Here is a 21,923-nt window from a genome sequence, read left to right as displayed (position 1 = left end):
AGAAGAGAAGACTAAGGGGGAGGGGGGCATGGTAAAAGTCTTCAAGCACAAACAGATTGTTACAGAGAAGATGGTGATAAATTGTTCCCCTTAGCCACTGAGGACAGGAAGAGAAATAATGGGCTTAAATTGCAGCAAAGGGCATTTCAGTTAGACTTTAGAAAAAACTTTCTAATTGTAAACATAGCTGAGCAGTGGCGCAAATTGCCTTGGGGAGGCTGTGGGATCTCTGTCACTGGAGGCTTTTAAGAGCAGGTTAGACAAGCATTGGTCAGGATTGCTCTAAATAATGCTTAGTTCTGCCTCTGTGCAGGAGACTGGACTAGATGATCTATTGAGGGCCCGCCCAGTTCTACATTTCTGTGATTTGCTCATTGGCCAGTTGCCCCTTTTAAATATAATACTGGTTTGTAATCCCAGAGACATGCAGGGATGTTTACTGGGTTGGGTTGCATAATGGTTTGGGAAGTTGAGATGCTGATGATAAATGGCAAAAACCAGCCAAATGCTCCTTTGCTGTCCAGTTATTGGCAAGTTTAGAGCCTATAACTGCTCCTTAGTTACAGATGTTGACAACTGAAACAGAGCTGTGCTACCATCATGGATTCCTGGTTTATTGAGATTATGTTGACTCCAGCTGTACTGGAAGACAGGTTGGTAGTGGCTCCATACTTAAAATGACTGCATGGAGACTGTTACCCAGATTACCTCTTACGGTAAATTTGGGCTTTGGCAAGGTTTGGGACAGCTGTGACAGACAGTCCACAACGTAGCTGATTTTCTCCAGTGGCTTCTTGAATGGTGGGATCTCCTCTGACGGCTCCATGATATACCTTGTTTTGAGGCTGAATGACATTTTAGTCAGAAGGGAGGGACCTCATCAAGGGAACTGTACTTGACTCATGCTGTCTGCTCCAGCAGCAGGAAGGGGGCTAGTATCTGAATTAAAATGTTACGTGAAAACTGTAACCGGTGATACAGAATGGCAAGACAGGCCTTTGAATAGCACTAGTTGGGTGATTACAAGAGTGTTTCTGTTCATCGTTCAGAGGACATACCAGACAAGACTATTCAGAAGAGGGGGAGATGAATTATCCATGACACTAGAGAGGGATGTTACATCAGGGCCTTACCCACATGATAGAGCCTGCAGGGCAGAGACCTCACAGAGCCCGGCCTATACAGGCTGGTTCCTTGGGCATGGTGAGGGACATTGGAAGGACTGACTGCCTGATATAATTGTGGCCTTTTCTCTTCTACCCTCCCCTCTTGCCTCCTGACTTTTTCTTTTGTTACCTTTGCTGGTTTGTCCATCTCTAACACGTACAGTGGAGCAGGGACTTAGTTTTTCACATGTTCAGTCAAACCCCACGCACTTGTTGGGGTTCAGTAACACTAGTGAATACACACTCCTTCTTCTCTTTTGGAATACCACTCAACTGTGACTCTGCCAAAGGTAAGTGTGTCCTTTGGGGATAGACCTTTCTGATTTCAGCTCTTTTTACGTATCAGCCCAGTGCTGGTTCTGTTAGGTATTTTAGTCCTTGTAGGCACACTAGCTCACACGTACACTGAAAATGGACCAGGCTGGCATTCTGTGTCAAGAATGTCTCTCCTATCCCCCCATGCCCTCCACCAAGGGACTGTCAGAATCAAAGAGAGTTACATGTGGATCACGCCATGTGTACTTGCTTCCCCAAGCAGTCCCCCTCCAGCATAAGAAACTCAGAGAATCCACGGTCCTCTGTGGCCCAACAAGTGGGGGAGAAAAGGATGAGCAAGCTGAAGGCCAGGGACAGTGCAAAGTGTGATATACTGAAAAACATCTGAACAAAGTGCAAGCAGGACAAGGCAAATCTGAGTTTGTAACCACTCAGCAAAGAGGAGAATGAGATTCCCCAGTGGATTGCTGTCAGGTCAAGGCTGATTCCCACTCTGACACTCCCAGTGCAGAAGGTGGGGACCTGCAAGGACTTAACAGTAACTTGCCACTAAAGGCTTCTGCTTAAAAAGATCACCGATTCCCTGACCTTGGGAGATACCACCCAAGTGCAAACAACAAAAACAAAAACCCTTTTTAGAACCCAGGAAGACATGCTTGGGATACCTCCCTGTGGAGTAATCCCATACTCTTAGCACGCTTCAGGAGACAGCTTGAAAACAAACTGTAATTTCTTATCAAAACAAAAAGCAGTCATGGAGCACTTTAAAGACTAGCAAAATAGTTTATTAGGTGAGCTTTCGTGGGACAGACCCACTTCTTCAAACCATATCCAGACCAGAACAGTCTGTTCTGGTCTGGCTATGGTCTGAAGAAGTGGGTCTGTCCCACGAAAGCTCACCTAATAAACTATTTTGCTAGTCTTTAAAGTGCTCCATGACTGCTTTTTGTTTTGATAGTGTATAGACTAGCACGGCTTACTCTCTGTAATTTCTTAATAGTTGATCTTTCACTCAAAGCCATGTGCCCCAGAACCTCCTGCCTTCTAGGGCACAGGAATCAGATCATAATCTTAAAAGGTGTTTTTATTAACAAAACAAAGGAGACATATTTGGTAAGTATACTTGGTTGCTAGGTGTCACAGAGCAGCTATAAAAAGGTAGATTAAAACACAGAGGATTGCTTCCCTGGGATCCAGTTTTAAAGTTATAGAGTAACAGGGGAGTGCATCCGCCTGAGAAGTTCTGCTAATCAAACCCCACATTAAAAAGAAATAACTGATTGTGTCTGACTAAATATCCCCTTTCTACTCCCTTATCAGTTGTTCCCACATTCCTCTCTAGCTGTGGATATTACTGAAAATGTCCATGCCTGGTTCCAGATTTAATCCATCTCTGTAACTCTCCTCGGGCTGCACAAAAAAACTCATCACGCAGCTAAACAGCCTGGAGGCTTGTACCTGGAGGAGTTTGGTCTGCAAGAGGTTCACCATGACCATATGCCTTCTGACTGTGGCCTGTTTTATCCCCGCTTGGCACAGGAGTACATGGGCCAGGGCATTACAGAATCAGCCCATAGAAGCGCAGGCAGAATAAGTCAGCCACCTGCCATCCCATTAAGGTGACCATCCATCCTGCTTTTACTGGGATAGTCCCTTATTTAAGGTGTCTCACAGGTGTCCTGACCTTAAGAAAATGGGCCAATTGTCCTGTATTTTGTGGTGCTCCTGTCCCCTGCCATCCGGTGTCTTGGGGCAGCAGCTCCTGCTGCAGGGCAGCTCCTACTCTGGGGAAGCTCCTCCATGGGGTGGCTGCCTTGTTCCCTGCCCCCCCCCACCATTGGGAGGCTGCAATGCCTCTGTTCTCCGCACCCCCTCTACCAGGAGGCTGCAGAACCCCCATCCCAGGTGCCTCACTGGGGGGCAGCAGCCCCCATCGCTGAGGAGCCCTAAGGTGGGACAGCCGTATCTCTTCCCCACCATACCCAGAGGCTGGTGTCTTGTATTTACCATACGGCAGCGTGGTCCCTCAAAATCCCATGCACTCAGGGAGAGCCAACAGTGAGTGAGGTAGTGGGATAGCCCGCCAAGAGTCCTGGGGCAAGGGGGTGTGACCCAAGTCACAACACATGCAAGCCAGGCCCATCAGCCTAAGAGTTTCAAGAAGACCCTGGTTAACTGACCAGCAGGGCAGCTGGTCAGCACTGGGGAGATTGTAGCAATTACCACTCACGTCCCAGCAAGTATGGGGGGTTTGCTAGTAAAGGAAAAGACTGAGCAGTGCAGTGACATCCGCCAGTGGTCATAACAGACCAAATCGACGCCACAGCGCCCGTTCTAAGACAGGAATGGGCACAGCCAGACTGTGGCAATGCCTTTATCCCAGGCGTTAGTGATACATTTATTATTCATGGGGGATTAGAAGCAGCACAGTCAGGGCAAGTGTTTTAAAGAGGTGAAAGTGACAAATATGTAACTGATGGCAGCTACTTGACAGGAAGCACTTTGGGTATTCAGGGCTTCTTTTTTGACTGCAATTCAAAATACAATACACAGTAAAAACAGTTATGTGCCAATCACCGACTGACCAGAAAGCGTAAAATACAAGTGTTTGACAGCCACAGCCACACCACGCTCAAAGGCAGCTACTGCTATCCTGGTGCCATGGGCTGCAAGTTACATCGGCTTGTGGTGTCTGGGCTCCAGAAATATTCTTAGCCTGAGGCCGTGCTCCAGCAAGGTTTGGGGCCAGATCTCTCCCTTGCCCCGGCTGCTTCTCCCGCACTCTTCCTGCTTCCCTGTGCATCCCCCAGCCTGCCTGCAGCCCCTGGGTGATTTAAAACAGCCCAGGGACCCCTGTCCCTCACACTGGCAGTGCAGTGAGGCTAGAGTGGTTTCCAGCTGCTTGCATGTGCCAGCCCCAGAGGGGGTGTGTGTGTGTGCACGCGCTGTCCCCACCCTGAGCACTGCTGTGGTGAATGGAAGCTGAGGCAGCAGTGCATGGAAGCCCACCTGGCAGCTGCTGTTAGAGGGGTGTGTCCCAGGTAAGTACTCTACCTCCTCCCCCTGCACCTTTTCCAGCCCCCCAAGTCACTCCCACAGCCTGCACCCTTACCCGCTTCTGCACCCCACGTCCTGTCCCAGCCCAGAGCCTGCACCACAGACCCCTGCCCTCACCCAAACTCCCTCCCAGGCCCTTAGGGGGAGGGGTGCAGGCTCTGGGTGTTCTGAGCACCACCAAAATTTCTGTAAACCTGCCACCCCACCTGCTGCCAATGGAAGAAGTCCCAGGGTAAGCCCACCCACTGGCATTGTCTGCTTGTGGGCTGTTCCTAGGGACTTTGCAACCTACAGCTAAACTGAATTTATATATTCCCCTACTCACAGGTCTGGCCCAACAAGATGTTTTCCGCTCTCACCCTGGTGTTTGCACTACATAAGAACAGTCTGGCAACTTTCCCTCCTCCCCCGTGAGAAAATTGGGCTATTAAGTTAAGTAACACGGCTGCTGTTGAACAAGTTGCATGTCCAAAAAGGGCAGCCATCTCCTCAAATGTGATGACCTTTTGGTGCACTTCATAGCTGCTCAATTGGCAGATAACTATGGAAAGGTGATCGTCATGCTGAAAGCACCTAATTAAGTGCTCAGAATTCAACATGCACCCAGTCTGCTGAGCTCTTTTATAAAAAACCTGGCCTTGCAGATTTACAGTACTGATTCTCTGACTTCTTCTGCCACCATACCCTGTTGAGTGTCTTTTGTCCCGAGTTTCCTCTAACTTGTTCCATTTTTTGCTTTATTATGTTTTTTTCTCTTTGACCATGAAACAAGGGTAAAATAGTCTTTCCAGTAAGATATATATGACCTTACATTGTACTTAACTGGTGGGGTCTGCTTGTTTCTTTGTAATTGCAATAGGAGTTTTGTTTTCCTCCCTACATTAAAAACTTTTCCTCAGTAGAACTGATGCAAGGATAGCTAGGACGACCAAACCAGTAGCATTCTTAATTTTGTATTGGCTGCCTAACTACCAAGGTGGCAGAGAGAACAGAAATAGATAGAACCCAAGAAAGTTGGCATAAAGCATTACATGGGCAGGAACCACAATCTATTTGCCTGTCCTTTACCATTATGAAAACAAAAAAAGTTTATTTTTTCAAGCCTATCAAATGCAATTACTCACCCTGGGTGAGCAGGTGAGTTTTCCAAAGCAGGGCTAGAGCCAAACACGTTAAAGGTATCGTGCTTTGCACTGTAAAAGGGAAGACTATGCCATACTTCTGCAATCATTACATCATTCTTTATTTGGAAGCACTAGCCATGGAACAGCTATAGGCAAGATGCCTCTGAGGAGGGCAACTGAGGGGCAGACACAAAATAGCCAACACACCACAAACTACTGGAAAAGTTCAAACAGAAGAACCAACAGCTGCAGTTCACCTGGCTGAAGCTTTAAAATTCTGGTATTTTTCCTGGGACTTATAACAGAACAAAGGGAAATTAGTGTCACTTAGGCTGTCTGCAGTGAAACATGGTGGGAAAGTGAAATCCACTTGCCCAGCAGCCATCAAAACAAGAGCAGACAATGGTATAACTTCACTCTGTCCTTTCTAGAGATTTAATGACTCAGTCAGTCTCAGAGGCAGTGCTGCAGGCTAGACACAGGACAAGATCCATAACTTGGAGTAGCAGCTGCAGTTATTTATTTAGATTGTGCTTAATTGTAGCATCTGGGAGTCTCACAGTGAATTATGAGCAAACACATACAAAAGATCAAGCTGACCTTACGGACGGCTTGATTAAAATAGAGCTCGTCACCTGCCCTGGCACCCGGTACACCCCAGTTTGTTAAAGTACTGAGTGAAAATGCAAGCTCTGTACTATGGCCTAAAGTCCGTCAAACTTGGCCTCCGGTGAAGACTTAGCAAAGTCAGCTCTGCAGGCAGAGGCTTAAGTGGAAGGTGCCTTGTTAGGGATCACATACAGGACAACCCAGCAATCAGCATGAGCAGCTGGGCAGGAGGCAGAGGAGAATGGAACGAGGGGAGAGAGATCTCCAAAAGTGACCAGCGTCTAACGAGTTCAAGGCAACCAGGGACAGCCAAGACCTCAGACTGCACCCAAAGAGAAGGAAAACCTGAAGGGAAGTGAACCTGGCAAGAGAGTATCTGAGTGAATACAGAAGGGTCCAGCACCATTAACACTGGGCTGTTCTTTGACAAGGCAAGTGTAGCACTAATACCCCATAACATGAACAGTCTACTTCTCACTTTGTGTGGTTTGGAGTTGGATAGCCATGGGGCTCATATTGCGCGCTATAGCATGGCAGCGCAGGACAGATGCAGAGCTAATTCTGGGCTCGCTCAGGAGGGCTAAAAACAAATAATTGTTGGCAAGCGCATTTTCCATGGAGATGGGCCAATGGATTTGGACAGTGAGGCCCCTGTTTTTAAACTGCCCGAAAGTGCTTAATGTGTGTGCACAAGGACTGAACTTTAGTTGACAATCTCCAAAACTACACATGCAACTTTGCCTTGTTGCACCATTATGGAAATCTCTGTCTTAGTGTCAGTACGGATTTCCATTTCTGCTACGGGGGATAAGGCATGATTTTTCTCTGGGCTGCATTTTGCAGACATCAATCATTTTCTTTTCTGTCATCACAGAACACACAGTAATTCAAGGACAAAAATGGGTTTTGTTTGGAAATCTTTTTGATGTGTGTCAGGTGGGCCAAGGTTAATTTCACTTCACATAATCAACCCGTTGTATTCATTTCACACATTTGTCAAGCCAGGTCCTGGTCCAGTCAATTGTAGCCAATATTCAATCATTTTAAAATTCTGTTTGACCCCCAAATAGATGAGTATCTTGGCAAGTGACATTTCTGTTTGCTTTGAGTAATGGCACCAAGAGGTTAATACTTTCAAGCAAGTGACTTTGTATTTTTCTAGGATATAAATATTCATCAGGCTGTGGAACGTGCTTTAAAAGAAAGCACAGTCCTACTTGCAGATTATATTTTAAAAATCTTAAATTTAAAGTGTTTGAGCTATTTCATGAAGCATATAGCTTAGAAGATAAGACCATAAGGACTCATATGTAAATCGTCAGGCCCAGTGCCACCGATCGATGATGTTAACACTTTTTTGTTATATAATCAATTTTAAATGATATAATGAGGAATACAATAGTGTTCCTTAGCACAAACTCTGAAATGTCTTCTGCTTATCGAGCTATTGTGGAGCTCTGTCAATATACATGAGCAAAGAAAGGAGACACCAGTAATCAAACAGGCACTGTCACTCTTTATCACAGCGGGCATCTCCTTAATCAAAGGAATCTCTCTGGATGCCTGCTGATACCTTACTTTCTCCCTGAAGTCTGGGTTCACGTTGAGCCCTGGTTCATTATAGTCCGCACTTTAGGATTTCACAAAAGGAATGGGAAAATAGATGGATTCTATCTGTACATTTAACCCCAGAGAAAAGAAAAGAAAAGATACAAATAACGTTTAGGAAGAACCAGGAAGCCATAAACCACAGTGGGATCTCTGAAGAATGCTTTTGAAAAAGCATCTTGAACTATTTCCTAAATACCACTGACTGAACTAAATTGTAGTTAGATAAAACTTCAAGACATTAGTCTAGAAAATCATTTTAAAGATGTTAAATGGTTCTATTGCAATCCTGGCCCTTCTCCAAGGACACCAAAGCTGTGTCTACATGTGCACGCTACTTCGAAGTAGCGGCACTAACTTCGAAATAGCGCCCGTCGCGGCTACACGCATCGGGCGCTATTTCGAAGTTAACTTCGACGTTAGGCGGTGAGACGTCGAAGTCGCTAACCTCATGAGGGGATCGGAATAGCGCCCTACTTCGACGTTCAACGTCGAAGTAGGGACCGTGTAGACGATCCGCGTCCCGCAACGTCGAAATTGCCGGGTCCTCCATGGTGGCCATCAGCTGGGGGGTTGAGAGAGGCTCTCTCTCCAGCCCCTGCGGGTCTCTATGGTCACCGTGGGCAGCAGCCCTTAGCCCAGGGCTTCTGGCTGCTGCTGCGGCAGCTGGGGATCCATGCTGCAGGCACAGGGTCTGCAACCAGTTGTCGGCTCTGTGGATCTTGTGTTGTTTAGTGCAACTGTGTCTGGGAGGGGCCCTTTAAGGGAGCGGCTGGCTGTTGAGTCCGCCCTGTGACCCTGTCTGCAGCTGTGCCTGGCACCCTTATTTCGATGTGTGCTACTTTGACGTGTAGACGTTCCCTCGCAGCGCCTATTTCGATGTGTGCTACTTTGGCGTGTAGACGTACCCTGGCAGCGCCTATTTCGATGTGGTGCTGCGCAACGTCGAAGTTGAACATCGATGTTGCCGGCCCTGGAGGACGTGTAGACGTTATTCATCGAAATAGCCTATTTCGATGTTGGCTTCACGTGTAGACGTAGCCCAAGTGAGTCAGGCACAGAGCTGAGGGACAGGAGTCAGGACTCTTGCCTGCTGGACCTGTGCTTTAACGGCTAGAGGACAATCCCTCTGCTTCTGCACTCATACAAGGTACTGGATAGACTGGATGTCTCCGAAAGAGCCTTTTCTGTAGCTGAGTAACTGTGCCTCTGAAGACAGGAGGAGGTGAGGAGAAAAGCTGAGCTTTCATTCCATTTCCCACTTCACTTTCCCACATGCTGAGGCTGGGGTTTGAGCTGGGTACTTTGCCTCCAAAGGTATCTTTGCAAATCCCAATTTTTGCAATTTGTGCTGATAAGAATGAACAACAACAAAGGCCTAGGGTCACCTACAAGGCATCCTTCTCCATGTGGGAGCCTTCAAGTGGCTGACGCACAGCAGTGCTAACTGCTTATACATTAAAAAAATCTTTTATTAACTTGATAAATGAGGTTAATGTCTGTTTATTGGATTGTATATTAGGTGCCTTAAACATCCAGGGGAAAATCCATGTGAGCAGTAATTAAGGTAATATAGGAGAGCCTTAGCAAAGTTTAATATCCTGACCATTTCATCTGAGGTCCAGTCAAGATACCAGAGCAATCCCAGAGCACTAGGGACATACTGGGACACAGAGGCCATTTTTTGAGTTATAATACTTTCTTTTAAAAGCATGGCTTTTACAAGTGATGATTCGGGTGTCCTACCTGGGACTTCTGAAAGGGGCCTGTCTTGGGAAAGGGTTAAGTGCCTGTGTGCTGATATTTTTGAAGCAAAGTCATCATATGTTTGGCATTGATCTGGATGTTTTAAATACATCGTGCTGCATAGCAAACCTGGCCCAGAGTTGGCTTACATGAGCAAAAATTGGAATTTAAAACTAACAGCCTCACATTGCAACTGAGAAAATGTCCCAGCCCTGGCAGCATGAATTGAACAGCTGCTATTTTACCCAAGTAAAAACTGAGTCCCATGGTGCATTATTAGAACCATAGAATTGTAGAGTTAGAAGAGGTTGCAAGGGCCAATCAGTCTCACCCTTTGGCATGATGCAGGGTTTGTATTGTCTTCAATCTATTCAAGACCAACTTTTAGCTATTCAAGATCAAGGGTTCAATAAGAGCTAGATAAATTCATGGAAGGTAGGTCCATCAATGGCCATGAGCCAGGATGGGTAGGAGTGATGTCCCTAGCATTTGTTTTAAGAGAACATGAATGGGTGACAGTGGAGGGATCACTTGCTATTACCCATTCTGTTCACTCCCTCTGTGGCATCAAGCATCGGCCACCATTGGAAGACCTTTGATCTGAGCCAGTATGCCTGTTCTCATGTTCTCATGGTCTAAGACAGCTGGCTTGCCAGCCTCCTTTTGGAAACCTCCCATGAAGGAACTTCCATAATGTCCTGAGATTGTCTATTCCATTGTCCTACTGCTCTTGCAGTTAGGTAGCTTTTCCTGAGAGTCAGTCTAAGTCTGCTGGGCTGTGATTGGAACCTATTGCCTCTTCTTTTCCCCTAAATGGCAAAACAGAACAACTTTTCTCCATCTGTTTTATGGCAGCCTTTGAAATATATAACGGTGCCTATTATTTCCCCCCTTAATCTCCTCTTATGGAAACTAAACACAGCCAGGTCGTCAGCCTTTGCGCACACGGCTTGCGTTCCATTCATTTGCTTATCTTTGACTTTTGCCTTTGGATCCTTTCCAGTTCTTCCACATCCTTCCTATATATTGGGTGACCAAAACTTGATACATTACTCCAGCTGAGGTCTAACCAGCACCAAGCAGAGAGGTACTGTCCCACCCCATGACTTGAGTGCTATGCCTCAACGCAAACCAAAAATGCATCTGCATTTTTGCTACTGCATCATATTGCTGAAATGAAGCCGAGATCCACCACAAGTCCCACATCCTGCTCAACAGTACTGCTGCCCTGCCAGTAATTCCCTAGCATGCATCTTCCCTAAGTGTAGTACCTTACATTTGTCTTCTCTCAATTTCATTTTGTTGTCTATAGCCCACGTCTCCAAAGGATCAAGATCTCTCTCTGCATTTGGTCTCTAGTGTCCAAAATGCTGGTGACCTCCCCTAGTTTTGTATCCTCTGCAAACGTGATCAGTCTGCTCTCGCTACCTACACCCAGGTCATTAATAAAGATGTTAAACAACCAGAATAGATCCCTGTGGAGCCTAGCTTGAGTCCTCCCTCCAATCTGACATGATTCCATTAATAGTTACTCTTCATTTGTGGTTGTCTAACCAATTATGTCTCCACATATTTAATAATATTGCAGGTGTCTAACCAATTATGTCTCCACATATTTAATAATATTGCTTGGAGACCCCTTTAACAAGATCAGGGCTCTGCTAAACTAGGTACTACACATATAGACAGCCCCTGTTCTGAAGAGCCTGCAATCTGAACAGAGGGAGCGAAATAGGCAAAGCAGCATTTTCAAGGTCACCAGGAGAGCTGGAATAGAACCCAAATCTCCTGCCCCCAGGCTAGTGCTCTGGGCACCAGATAATACTGCTTCCCTGCAGGCACACAGCAGCTCTAGAAATGGGAGGTAAAATTCAAGCTGCTTACTTGTGCCTTTGTAAGTTACAGTTTTGCACCCAGGGCAGGATAGAAGTGCTGAGGCTCCTCTGAGAGGTGACTCCTTTCAATCAGTGGAGTTACAATAGTAGCAAGTTTAGGTCCAGGTGTTTGATGTGTTCAGAGTTAAATCAGCCTCAGATGGAAACTGAAGCACCAACTACTCAAGACAGCTTTAGAGCCAAAATTCCTCTGTGTGATGTCCAAACAGTTGATATATGTGGTGAAGTGACAGGGGTGAGCAAACTTTCTATGTCAGGCCCCACTTTTCATCCCTGCCATTAGCAGCCCCACCCCAGCCTGTCTAGAGTAATCCAGTCTGACCACGACTTCTGTTTATGTTCATACAAAAAAAACTCTTTCGGCATGTGTAAGAAAATAAGGCTGTCGAATGTAAACGTGTTATTGATCGGTACATAAGTGTGAATACACTTACATAAAAACAACAACCAACTTCAACTTTTTTAATGAGACAGATGATCCTGAGACCCAGCAGCTGATTGTGCTGTGCCCCCCTTATGAAATTTCATGCCCCCCCCACACTTTGTGCCCCCAGCGATTGGCTCCCCCGTGCCAGTACACAATTCATCATGTCCACAGAAAGCGTGAGCTCCCCACCACAGGATGACACTCCATGAGTTGCCTGTACAGTCCCCGGACTAACAATTACATTTTGCACATCTAGGCCACATTCCAGCCACTGTTACAAAAGTATGTCAGAAATATGAATGAACCTACACAGCCCCGCCCTGAGGTTGGAGTCATTATCGTGTTACCTGGTGACAGTCCTCCCCAGAGCTGTGAAAGGATTTGCCCAAGGTTACATGACTCCAGAGTCAGGGATGGTAGCTCCTACTGCCATGTTCTTGCTATTCACTCAGACTAGCCTGAATCTCTGTATTCAAGCCACTGGCAAGTTAGCACAGTATCCCCTGTGGGACAAAAGCTACTCACAGTAGTAAAGCCTGGAGGATCCCTGTCTCCTATAATAAACTGCTGGGCCTTCGCCCTTTAAAACCAATGCTACATCCCGTAGACACCGCCTCAATGCAGGATTTCTCAGCATTCATTACCCAGCCCCAATTATTCACAGTGGTAATGGAAGCAGTGACTGTACATGGAAAAATGCCACACAAGCCTTATTCACATGCAGACTCCCTCTGCTAGTCAAGAGTCACAGCTCTGGAAATGCCAGACGACACACCACACCGATGCAGCTCTGCAGTGCCTGACTCTGAGCTTGTTCACAGCACACATTTCCCTTTCGCCCATCACAGCAACTGCACTTTTACTCATCCTGTGCTGCTCGCAGGCCATGTGGAAGTTGTCCCTTTGTACAGCATTGACGACAGGTACCATAGCCAAACAAACACAGCTTCATTCTAATAGAGACAACTGCAGGCATTCTATCAAAAACAACCTCCTCCCACACCCCCGAAAAGAGACGGGCTCTGAAAGGGAACTTCTTGGGGGGCAGTTAAAACAATCTGTATCTCCAAGCATGTGCTGGGTCCATGGACATTCAAGCATTGGAATACAGGCATGGTTGAAAGGGTAGTGGTCTGGCTGGCAGTTTGTAACCTGCCTCCCTTCAAAGGCATGGGCTGTGACTCTTGCTGTTTGACTGCCAAACTCAGAGCTTCCAAGAATTCCACTCCCCGGGAGGCTTCCAGCTTTTTATGTGTTGAAGCCCAGGGGCTGGAGGCTTTGGTCCAGCCACACTACCCTTGGTGCTGGGCCTCAGGGCGTGGGACTAGGACAAATGTGGCTCTGACCTACCTGAAACGGGGGCTACACACCTCTTGTGTTGGGCGTGGCACTGCAATCTTCTTTTTCTCTCTGGTGCGCTGTCAGCAGCTGATTTCACCAGGTAGGTTTTCCGTGGCTCAGCCCTCTTACAGGGTAACAAAGGTCCAGAAAGAACTATTGCTGTGCCCTTGTTAGTGTCTTCACCCCTGTCTCTGGGCTCAGTTCTCAGGCCCTTGAGAGCTAACTGAAAATCCTCCCATGACGTCTCCTAGAGCAGCACTCCGCGGGGTTTCTCCCAGGAGACCCTGTGTCTTTACTGCCTCAGGTCTCCAGCCAGGTTGTCTCCCAAGTTCAGTCCTCTTCTGGAGGGTAACTAAGAGGTCGCCAGACAGCCTGTCTCCCCTCCCCTGGATCATCAGCCCCCATCCCTGAGCCCTTTACTTGGGCTTCTAAGTGAGCTGACACCACTTCTCCAGTTGGCAGGTAGAAAGACCCAGGTCCACCCACTAGGCTAGGCCCCAGCCCAGGGATGCCTATAAACAGCAGTCATACACTGCTTCTTTCTACTCCTCCAATCTCTGCTGTGGTTTAACTGGGGCTTCTTCCCCCTGGATAGCTTCCCTGCCAGCATGGGCCTACTAAACCCAGGGTTGTGAGTTCAGCCCTTGAGCAGGCAATTTTAGGAGTCTGGGGCAAATAGATTAAACAAAATCTGTCAGGGACGGTGATAGGTTCTTCTGAGAGGGCAGGCAGCTGGACGTGATAACCTCTGAAAGTCCCTTCCAGTTCTAGGAGATATGTATGTATGTCTCCTGTAGGGTTGCAACTCTCAGCTCCACATTCTACTTGCAGAAAGCAAAACAGAGCCACAACTCAACGGCTGGTTCTCTCTAAGACTCCTCTGGCCGTAGCACCCTACCTTGCTCCTCTGGCCCCAGCCAGGAACCCCCTGTCTTGGGCCCTGCAGCTCCTTTTAACCAAGCCTTCTGTGCTCTGATTGGATACTTCCCTTCAGCTTTTCTAGTGAGTCCTGGAGGACCACATCACAGCTGCTTTTCTGGGGTAGGGTGTGGCAGGAACCAGACACTGACAGCAGGGGGGCCTCAAAAGAACTGCTGTATCTCTTCACACCACCTTTATATTCCCCCAAACCTTGGTCTTGCTGGGGATTGGTTGATCCCCATTGTAAGTGTAATATGTGAACAGGCGCACAACTGGAATGTTAATGTCCTTGTATACACCCTATTCAGGAACAATAGAGCGAGCAGCAGTGACATTCTACATTTGTCATTGCCAATGTTAATCATTGAGAGTCCATAAGAACAAGAGCTGGAATGCCTATGGATCAATGTTCCAACTGCTACCTCACAAGACAAGTTGCTGATGCGTTCTTTCACAGAAAACAAGCCAGAAGAAGGAACAGGATAAACAGTTATTTAAACTAATATATAGATTAAAAATTGTGTTATCGTGGGATATTTCACTTTAGGAGACATATGCTAGAGTTCTTCAGGCTGCCTTGTAGGTTCTAAACATTGTAAATAACTGTCTAACACAAAAAAGCATTGCAAGCAACTAGGGTAATTCTATATTAGCCCTGACTGATGGATAAAGGTGAATTGATCACAGAACTAAAAACTGATGGTTACTAGGTACAAGTGATCACACAACCTAATTTCATTTGCAATTTGCAAACTGCCTACAGTCCAAAACAGCTTCATGTTTAAGGTCCAACCTTCCAAAGCTGAAAACAGACATGAGCACAAGTGGGTGGGAGGAAAAAAATTAAAGATGAAAAGGTGAATGATAATTGGGATTTTTTAAGAATGGTGTATTAGATGCTCAGCTTCCCTCCCCGCAATTCCACAAGAGCACTGTAAGGCTCTTTTGGAAAGAAAATATCCAAGGTAAAAGGGAAAGTGAAAGTAGCAATTAAAAATGTAAAATAAATGGAAAAATAGAAAGAGTAATTATAATCAGTACAAATCAGCCGTTAGGCATACAGACAATTAACAAATGATGCTAAAGATATAAATAATAACAATAAAAACCTATCATGAGTAGGGTTAAAGACAACAGAAAGAAAGCTTTAAATATATCAAGTAAAATCAAAGTCCTGATAATGTTATAGGTTCAGTACAAGATAGGGATGGTAAAACTGTTACTTCATGATACAGAAATAGTATTTATATATTCCATAAATATTTCTGGTTTGGGTTTGGAAAGAAGCAGTCTGATATATGTATGTTACAGTGATAAGGAAATGCTTTCTATTCCCTGAGTAATTAGGGAAGCTATTAAATGACAAGGATTAAAGTAAAACATTTTAATATAGGCTGAACTGGAGAGCTTCCTCTGACTAATACAACAACAATTGGCTGAGGAGTTGTCTGGTCATTAATATATTGATTTTTTTAGCAACTCTTGGAACACTGGGTGATTTCCAGATGACAGGAAAAATGGGCCTGTGTTTAAGAGGGGAAACAGGATAACCTGGCTAACACTCAGCTGCTCAACCTCACATTGCTCAGGGGTGAAACCACAGAAAGACTGAGAATAGATCCCAAATAGTTAAAGAACAGTATCATAGCCAGCAGCATAATCTATGGCACAGGGTTCATGGCAAAGAGGGCTTGTTGAATACATGCTACCACTGTTGTGGTAAGATTACAAGATGGCTTAGTAAAGGAATTCCTGACATAACATACTTGGACTTCTGAATGTTTGACTTAGCTCCACATGGCAATCTAGTAAAAAAATCAACACACTACAAAAATTAATGTAGAATATATTAATTGGATTAAATGCTGGTTAACTGAGACAGCAAAAAATGATGGGTGAGTTATCGTCACTCTGTGGAGGTCTTTTCTAGTGGGGTCCTGCAGGGCTTAGCCCTGCTCAGTACCGTTACTGGACTGGGGCTCCTGAAATCTGGGGTCCATTCCCACCTCTGCTGTTGACCTGTTGCATGCGCATGGACATGTCCCTTTCCCTCTTTGATCCTCTTTGCCTGTTCAGTCTGGGAGCCCTTTGGAACAGATTCTGTCTCTTACAAGGTGTTTGTGCAGTGCCAGGACAGACACAGGGAATTAACAGGTGTTCCTGAACTCAAATCACTCTCACCCCAACTAGTTCCCCTGGAGAAAGCTGATTGGCAAAGCTAGTGAATTACCTTTAATCAGGCTGGTGGGCTGCATGAGCTAGCTAGACAGGTAACCCATCAGCTCAAGACTGATAAAGAGGCCCAAAAAGGAAGCCTGAGGGGCTAGAGAGAGGAACAGGTGAGCTGAGTCCAAGCTCAGAAAGCTGTCAGCGAAGGGAGACCTCAAGTCCTGAGGAGTGGACCAGAAGCAGAAGAGGTGTTGTAAATAGGCAGGACCACAAAGGCATTGGTGGAGGGAGCTGAAACACATGACACAATGCATACACAACCAGCAGAGATCCAACTGGTTTCTGTGGTGTAAAAGAGGCAGCCACAGAGTCCACCCTGCTACAAATGCCTAGCACAATGGAGCCTGATCGCCACTGGGGCATCTAGCCCCTGTGGCAACAAGTTCTCAACAGTAAGGTGGCGATCATCCCTGCAAACAAGGCCCACCATGGATTCAAGGCAGAGCCGGGAAGACAGTGAGTGGGATTGTAGGGCTTTTTAACAACAGTTTTATGTCCATTCACAAACACATGTGGATATGGCAGATGCCCGAATGAAGAAGGGCAACCCCACTGTAACAAAGGCACAGCCAGTCACCTTCACTGCTCAGGAACTATTTCTATCCAGCACAGTATGTTAGGCAGGTGTTTGTCCTCCTTTGAGACAACAGGCAATGGCTATTTCTAGGAGCAGCATACTGACCTGGTTGGACCAGTACATAATCCAGAAGGGCAACCTCAGTCATAAGCAGATGAAGTCTTCAGCTTCTGAGTACAGGTAAGAGGGGATTTCACTGCTTAACTCAACAATGTCACTCCAGGGTCAGCTACCAAAAGGTCACTTAGCCACCCTCACTGCAGAAAGCTGGGGAGTAATTTTAACTCCCTACGAGAACCCTTGTGATCCTAAGGGTTACATCTGGAGAGGCCTGTGTTCAGGACTGAGTATAGCGAGAAAGGTGTCTGAGAAAGACGAATGAGCAAAACAGTGCTTAAAACATGGATAAACAAAGTGGGCCAGACTGCACTCTCACTCACCCTGGTTTACACATTTGTAATCATTTGGGGTTATTTAGGGAAGAGAACAGTTAGGAACTCTGTATTATTGTTGAATTAAATTAAATTGGCTGGAAACCAAATAACAGGTACTTTTTAGGAACCAAAGTCAAACTTAACTATTTCCTTAGCGCTTAACTTTCACCCTAAATGTTCTGTGCATTTTCCCCTTCTACATTAACGCTGAAGTAAAGAAGAGAAAAAAACAATTTATAATAAACCACCAAAGGGGATGCAAAGGAACAACATGTATTTGTCAAGTTTGAGCAAGAAACACAATAAGGTGGTTTAATAAGATATTCACATATTCTACAAGTGATAATTAAAACTCAAACGCTGCAATTTAAAACAAAGGCCACGTTAGCATGTAGCCTGCAAACTCATGCAGAGGATCTAGATAGCGAGTCAACCATTAATTTGTATTTTTCCAGTGTTGGTGTCTCTACATAGGTCCTTTGCTGGTTCATTCAAGATTCATCATCTTTTGCCTATGGTTTTTCTATGGTCATACAGTATAAATTGTTCCCGCACAGTTGCTGTGCCTGTACTACTGACATGTATTTGAAAGGCATCCGAAATACCATATGAATGACACTGACTTTGGCCATTTTAATAATCTGCCATAAATGCTCAAATATGTAATAGTAGAGAAAATCTAACACAACAGTTTGTCAAAACATTTTAAAAATCATGAGGATGAACTGTTCAAGACTAGCTTGCTTCCCTGTGCATGGAGAGCAGCTGTTAATGTTAATAGCATATTCTGTCCCTTTGAGCTCACCATTTTCATTTCCAGTTAGTGTTGGTACAGGGCAAATTCAGGTATATCCAATCCAGGAAAATGAATAGATCTAAATTCAGGTATGATTGAGGAGCTATCTTCCTTAGAAGCATTTAGTACTTCTTGTACATGAAAAGTATTTAATGCACTGTCTTAAGAGCCATCTTATTGCACAGCAGAAATGGATGGGTTTCAAAGTGACTGACAGAACAGCTGGACAAAGTATATGGAATTAGAAATTCAGAGCTCTTTTATTTCAGCAAAATGTCCCCTTCTATCTAGCTGAGAATGATGGTCTGCCACTCACTTTGCTGGAGGCATATTTGACTTTTCTAGTATCTGATCAGTTAATAGAGTGCAAAACACAATCTAATTTCCCAGTCAAAAATTGAAGGAGTGCCTGTAGCATCTAGTGTTGTGCTGCTAAGCACCTCCAGCAATTCCACTGCATTTGGAACTGGCATGGGATTAACAGCAAGGGGTCCCTTTCAGCTCAGCTACTGGTTCAACATCTGCCAAAGTAACTGGTGGCCAAACTGACTATTACTGCAGTAATGCCCCAATCAGAACAGAGGTCTTATGGCTGTAGATTCTACACAAACACAACAGTAGACAGAGCCCTGGCTCAAAGCTCCTACAAGCAAAGGCCTCTGTCCCGCAAATGATACAGCTGCAGACTGAAAGCAATGTCCAGGTGGAGCAGTCACTGCCAAGCTATTAGCTGTAGGGTTGGGACCTTGAAAAACAAGAGGAAGCATGAAAGACAGGAATGCAACACAGCAGTGATTAGTGCAACGCTGGGCACCCAGTAGTCATCTCAGAGTTCATCTCTGACCTCCAAGAAACAAATTGTGCTGTTCACATTGGCACTTCAGCTTGATGCTGTGTGATCATATTGCCTGTGTCACACAAGAAATCGGTGTCATTTCTTAACCCAACCCAAAGCCGTCTTCTCCTTATGTTGGCTCCAGAGCAGGGAGTTACCTCAGTGTGGGTAACACAAAAACAGCCATTTTAAAAAGGTAACACCCCCAAAATAAGAATTTCAGCAATGCCTTGTGCCTGCCTAATAGTTTTCACACTCCTGGCACTTTCCCCCTTTGTCAGGCCCTGTACCAAAACAAGTGTCACAGAGTCATTTATAGACAATCAAGGCCTGATATAATGCCCACAGAAATCAATGGAAATGCTCCTACTGCCTTCAGTGAATGCTGATCAGGCTCTTAATACCATTTACACATGCACGCACACACCTGGGACACAACAAAATGGAACTTTGTTGTATATGTGTCATCCAGGCCTGTGCACTTTCAGAAACCAAGGGCTTAGGCACCTTAGAAATGTCACAATGTATTTAGCCAGGTTCCAGAGAATGTCCCATTACAAGGTGCACAGCAGGGAGATGAACATGCCGTCACCTTGCAAAAGGCCAATCAAGTTTAAGTAGCAGGTTAACACATGTATTTAGTGCTTACAGAACCAGCTCCTGCAATGTATTTAAAGTTCCTTCCCAACCTGGCTCATACATTTATTATTGCTCAGGAATTAGTGCTTGGGTTCAGGCCAAATTTATACTTAATAATTTTCTGTCTCCAATAAATATAGCATGCAGTTGCATTGGATAGAAATCACCCTAAGAAGTGTCAGCACAGTCAGCTTTGGAGCTTGCAGCTGATTTGGGATGGAATGATTTGCAGCCAGTGGAGACTGCAGGGAGGAGAAGGGCTCTGGCTGTTGGCAAGGGGGTTGTGGAGTGTTGCTGAAGTACATTACAGAGTGAAGTTCTGACACTGCCATTTATGGACTGGGGGAGAGTGGACTCCAGTGAGTGATGGCAAAGTGGCCCTGGCAGATGCTTCCTTCCTGATATAATATCTAAGGTGGCCTCCCCTGAAGCATGAGGTGTCACCCCTTTCCCAGCTGGCACGGTCAGGCTTAGGAGGTGGGTGTGTGGACGTGGATATGGCCAGGTTTTGGTTCCTGGAAAGAGGACTCAGCATTCAAAGCTGTGCCTGCCCTGTTGTAAGCCTGCACCACCTGGACCTGGGAAATTACCTAACCAGGCCTCAGATTCCTGACTTGAAGCAGGAACCCGGGTCTTCTCTCCCGCACCACCACTGGCTCTGCTAGTGTGTTACCTACGAGTTTGTAATCGAATGAGAAAACAAGCCTGGGCACCAGTGGGCTCTCTGGCCCTGCCCCGTTCAAAGGAGCCCACTTTGCAGCTGAAAGCTGTTCAGAAAGGTGCCCAAAGGCAGGATCCCCGGCACCCGGGGAGCCCAGGAACAGGCCTGGCCTTAGGGTCAGCCGTCTGTGGAACATCAGAATCCCCAGCCCCTCATCACACCTTACAACAGAGGGACAGTAACCGCCCCCAGCCTGCAACCACAGACCCATAGGCCCCGCAGAAGCTGCCCGTGCGTTTTCTTCAGCCTTTGCCTCGTGCACGGCTCGGCGGGCACCCAGGAAGTTTTACCTCCCACCCTTGCGCCCACCCAGCGGAGAGGGGCCCCGTGCTCCCACCGAGGTGGGCGAAGGAACCTGCGGGGCCAGGCAGACACAGGTCGCCTTAGCCAAGGAGCCCGGGGCGGTGCAACCCGAGACTCCAATGAGTAGGGATGGGAACCTGCCGGCCTCCCACTCTGGCTGGCGCGTCTGCTCCTTGTCCAGTGCCCGGGCCAGGCCCCAGCCCAGGGGCCCGACCGACTTCCAGGTGCTGCTCCGCTGGCCGGCCGGGCGCCTGTGCAGCTCTAGCAGCCGGAGGCAGCCGGGAGAGGGGTTGGCCGGGCCCTTGGGAAGCAAAGCCCCAGACGCTGCCTAGCCGCGGGACCCACTCCGCGCCCCAGCTCGCTCGGCCCCGAAGCGTCCCGCCTGGCGCCCTGCCCCGCGGCGCGGCAGTACCTTCCAGGCAGCACGTTCTCCACAAGCCCGAGTGGGTCATCACCTCCTCGTTCTTGCGGCTGGTCTCGTTGTCGCCCGTGGCCCGCGTCCTGCACACGCCGCGCGAGTAGAGCCAGTAGTCCGTGCCCACCGCGATGGTCATCAGGCTGAAGGCGGCGAAGGCTCCCACGGTGGTGATCAGCATCTGGACGCCTCTGTCACACATCCTCATACTGCTTCATCGTCCGCCGGCCGCGGGCGGGGGGCTAGGCAGCCGAGAGCCCAGCGCGGCGGGAGCCGGGGTGCCCCTGCCCTAGAGGCAGCAAGGGGCCGGGCCCGCTGCTCCGGCTCCGCTCCGCCCCGCCAGCTGCCTGCCCCTAGCAGCGGTGGCATGAGGCTGAGCAGCCGCCGGGCTCCGGGCGAGCATTGCTGCCCCCGAGCCTTCCCCCAGCCCGCGTCTCTGGGTGGGAGCCCGGCTCGGGAGCAACTCTGCTCTCCCCTCTCCTGGGCTCGGCGGAGCAAGCTCCGTGGCACGGCGCCACTGGCGCGATCAAGGCACAGGCAGGGGGAGAGAGGTGGAGACTGGGGGCTGCGTGGCGCGGGGGGGGGGCGGCAAAAAATAGCGGCTCTCCGGCGGCTCGAAACCAGGCGCAGCTCGCAGAAGGCCGGCGCCAGCCCCGCTGGAGCGCCCCCGGTCCCACCCCCAGCCAGCGATGGGGCGGGGGAGAGGAGCAGAGCACGGAGGAAGGCACACGCGGCTCCGAGAGACGGCGAGCGGCCCCACCCCAGGGGCTGCGAGAGAGACAGCTCCCGGGGGTGCTGGAGAGA

The 21,923-nt window shown here is 47.5% G+C and overlaps 1 protein-coding gene across 1 annotated transcript in view; it reads right to left on the bottom strand.

The window, feature by feature from the left end:
• Window positions 1–21,327, bottom strand: part of CACNG3 (calcium voltage-gated channel auxiliary subunit gamma 3) — a 71,853-nt gene extending 50,526 nt beyond the window's left edge. Inside the window, exon 1 of the mRNA XM_075010811.1 lies at window positions 21,117–21,327. Coding sequence (XP_074866912.1) covers window positions 21,117–21,327 — 211 coding nt within the window. The remainder of the gene's footprint in view (window positions 1–21,116) is intronic.
• Between the last annotated feature and the right edge of the window lie 596 nt (window positions 21,328–21,923).

Source organism: Carettochelys insculpta, chromosome 16 (assembly GCF_033958435.1).
Source record: "Carettochelys insculpta isolate YL-2023 chromosome 16, ASM3395843v1, whole genome shotgun sequence".
Lineage (NCBI taxonomy): Eukaryota > Metazoa > Chordata > Testudines > Carettochelyidae > Carettochelys > Carettochelys insculpta.
Note: the sequence above shows the minus strand (reverse complement) of the source record. Positions and strands in the feature narration are given on the sequence as shown.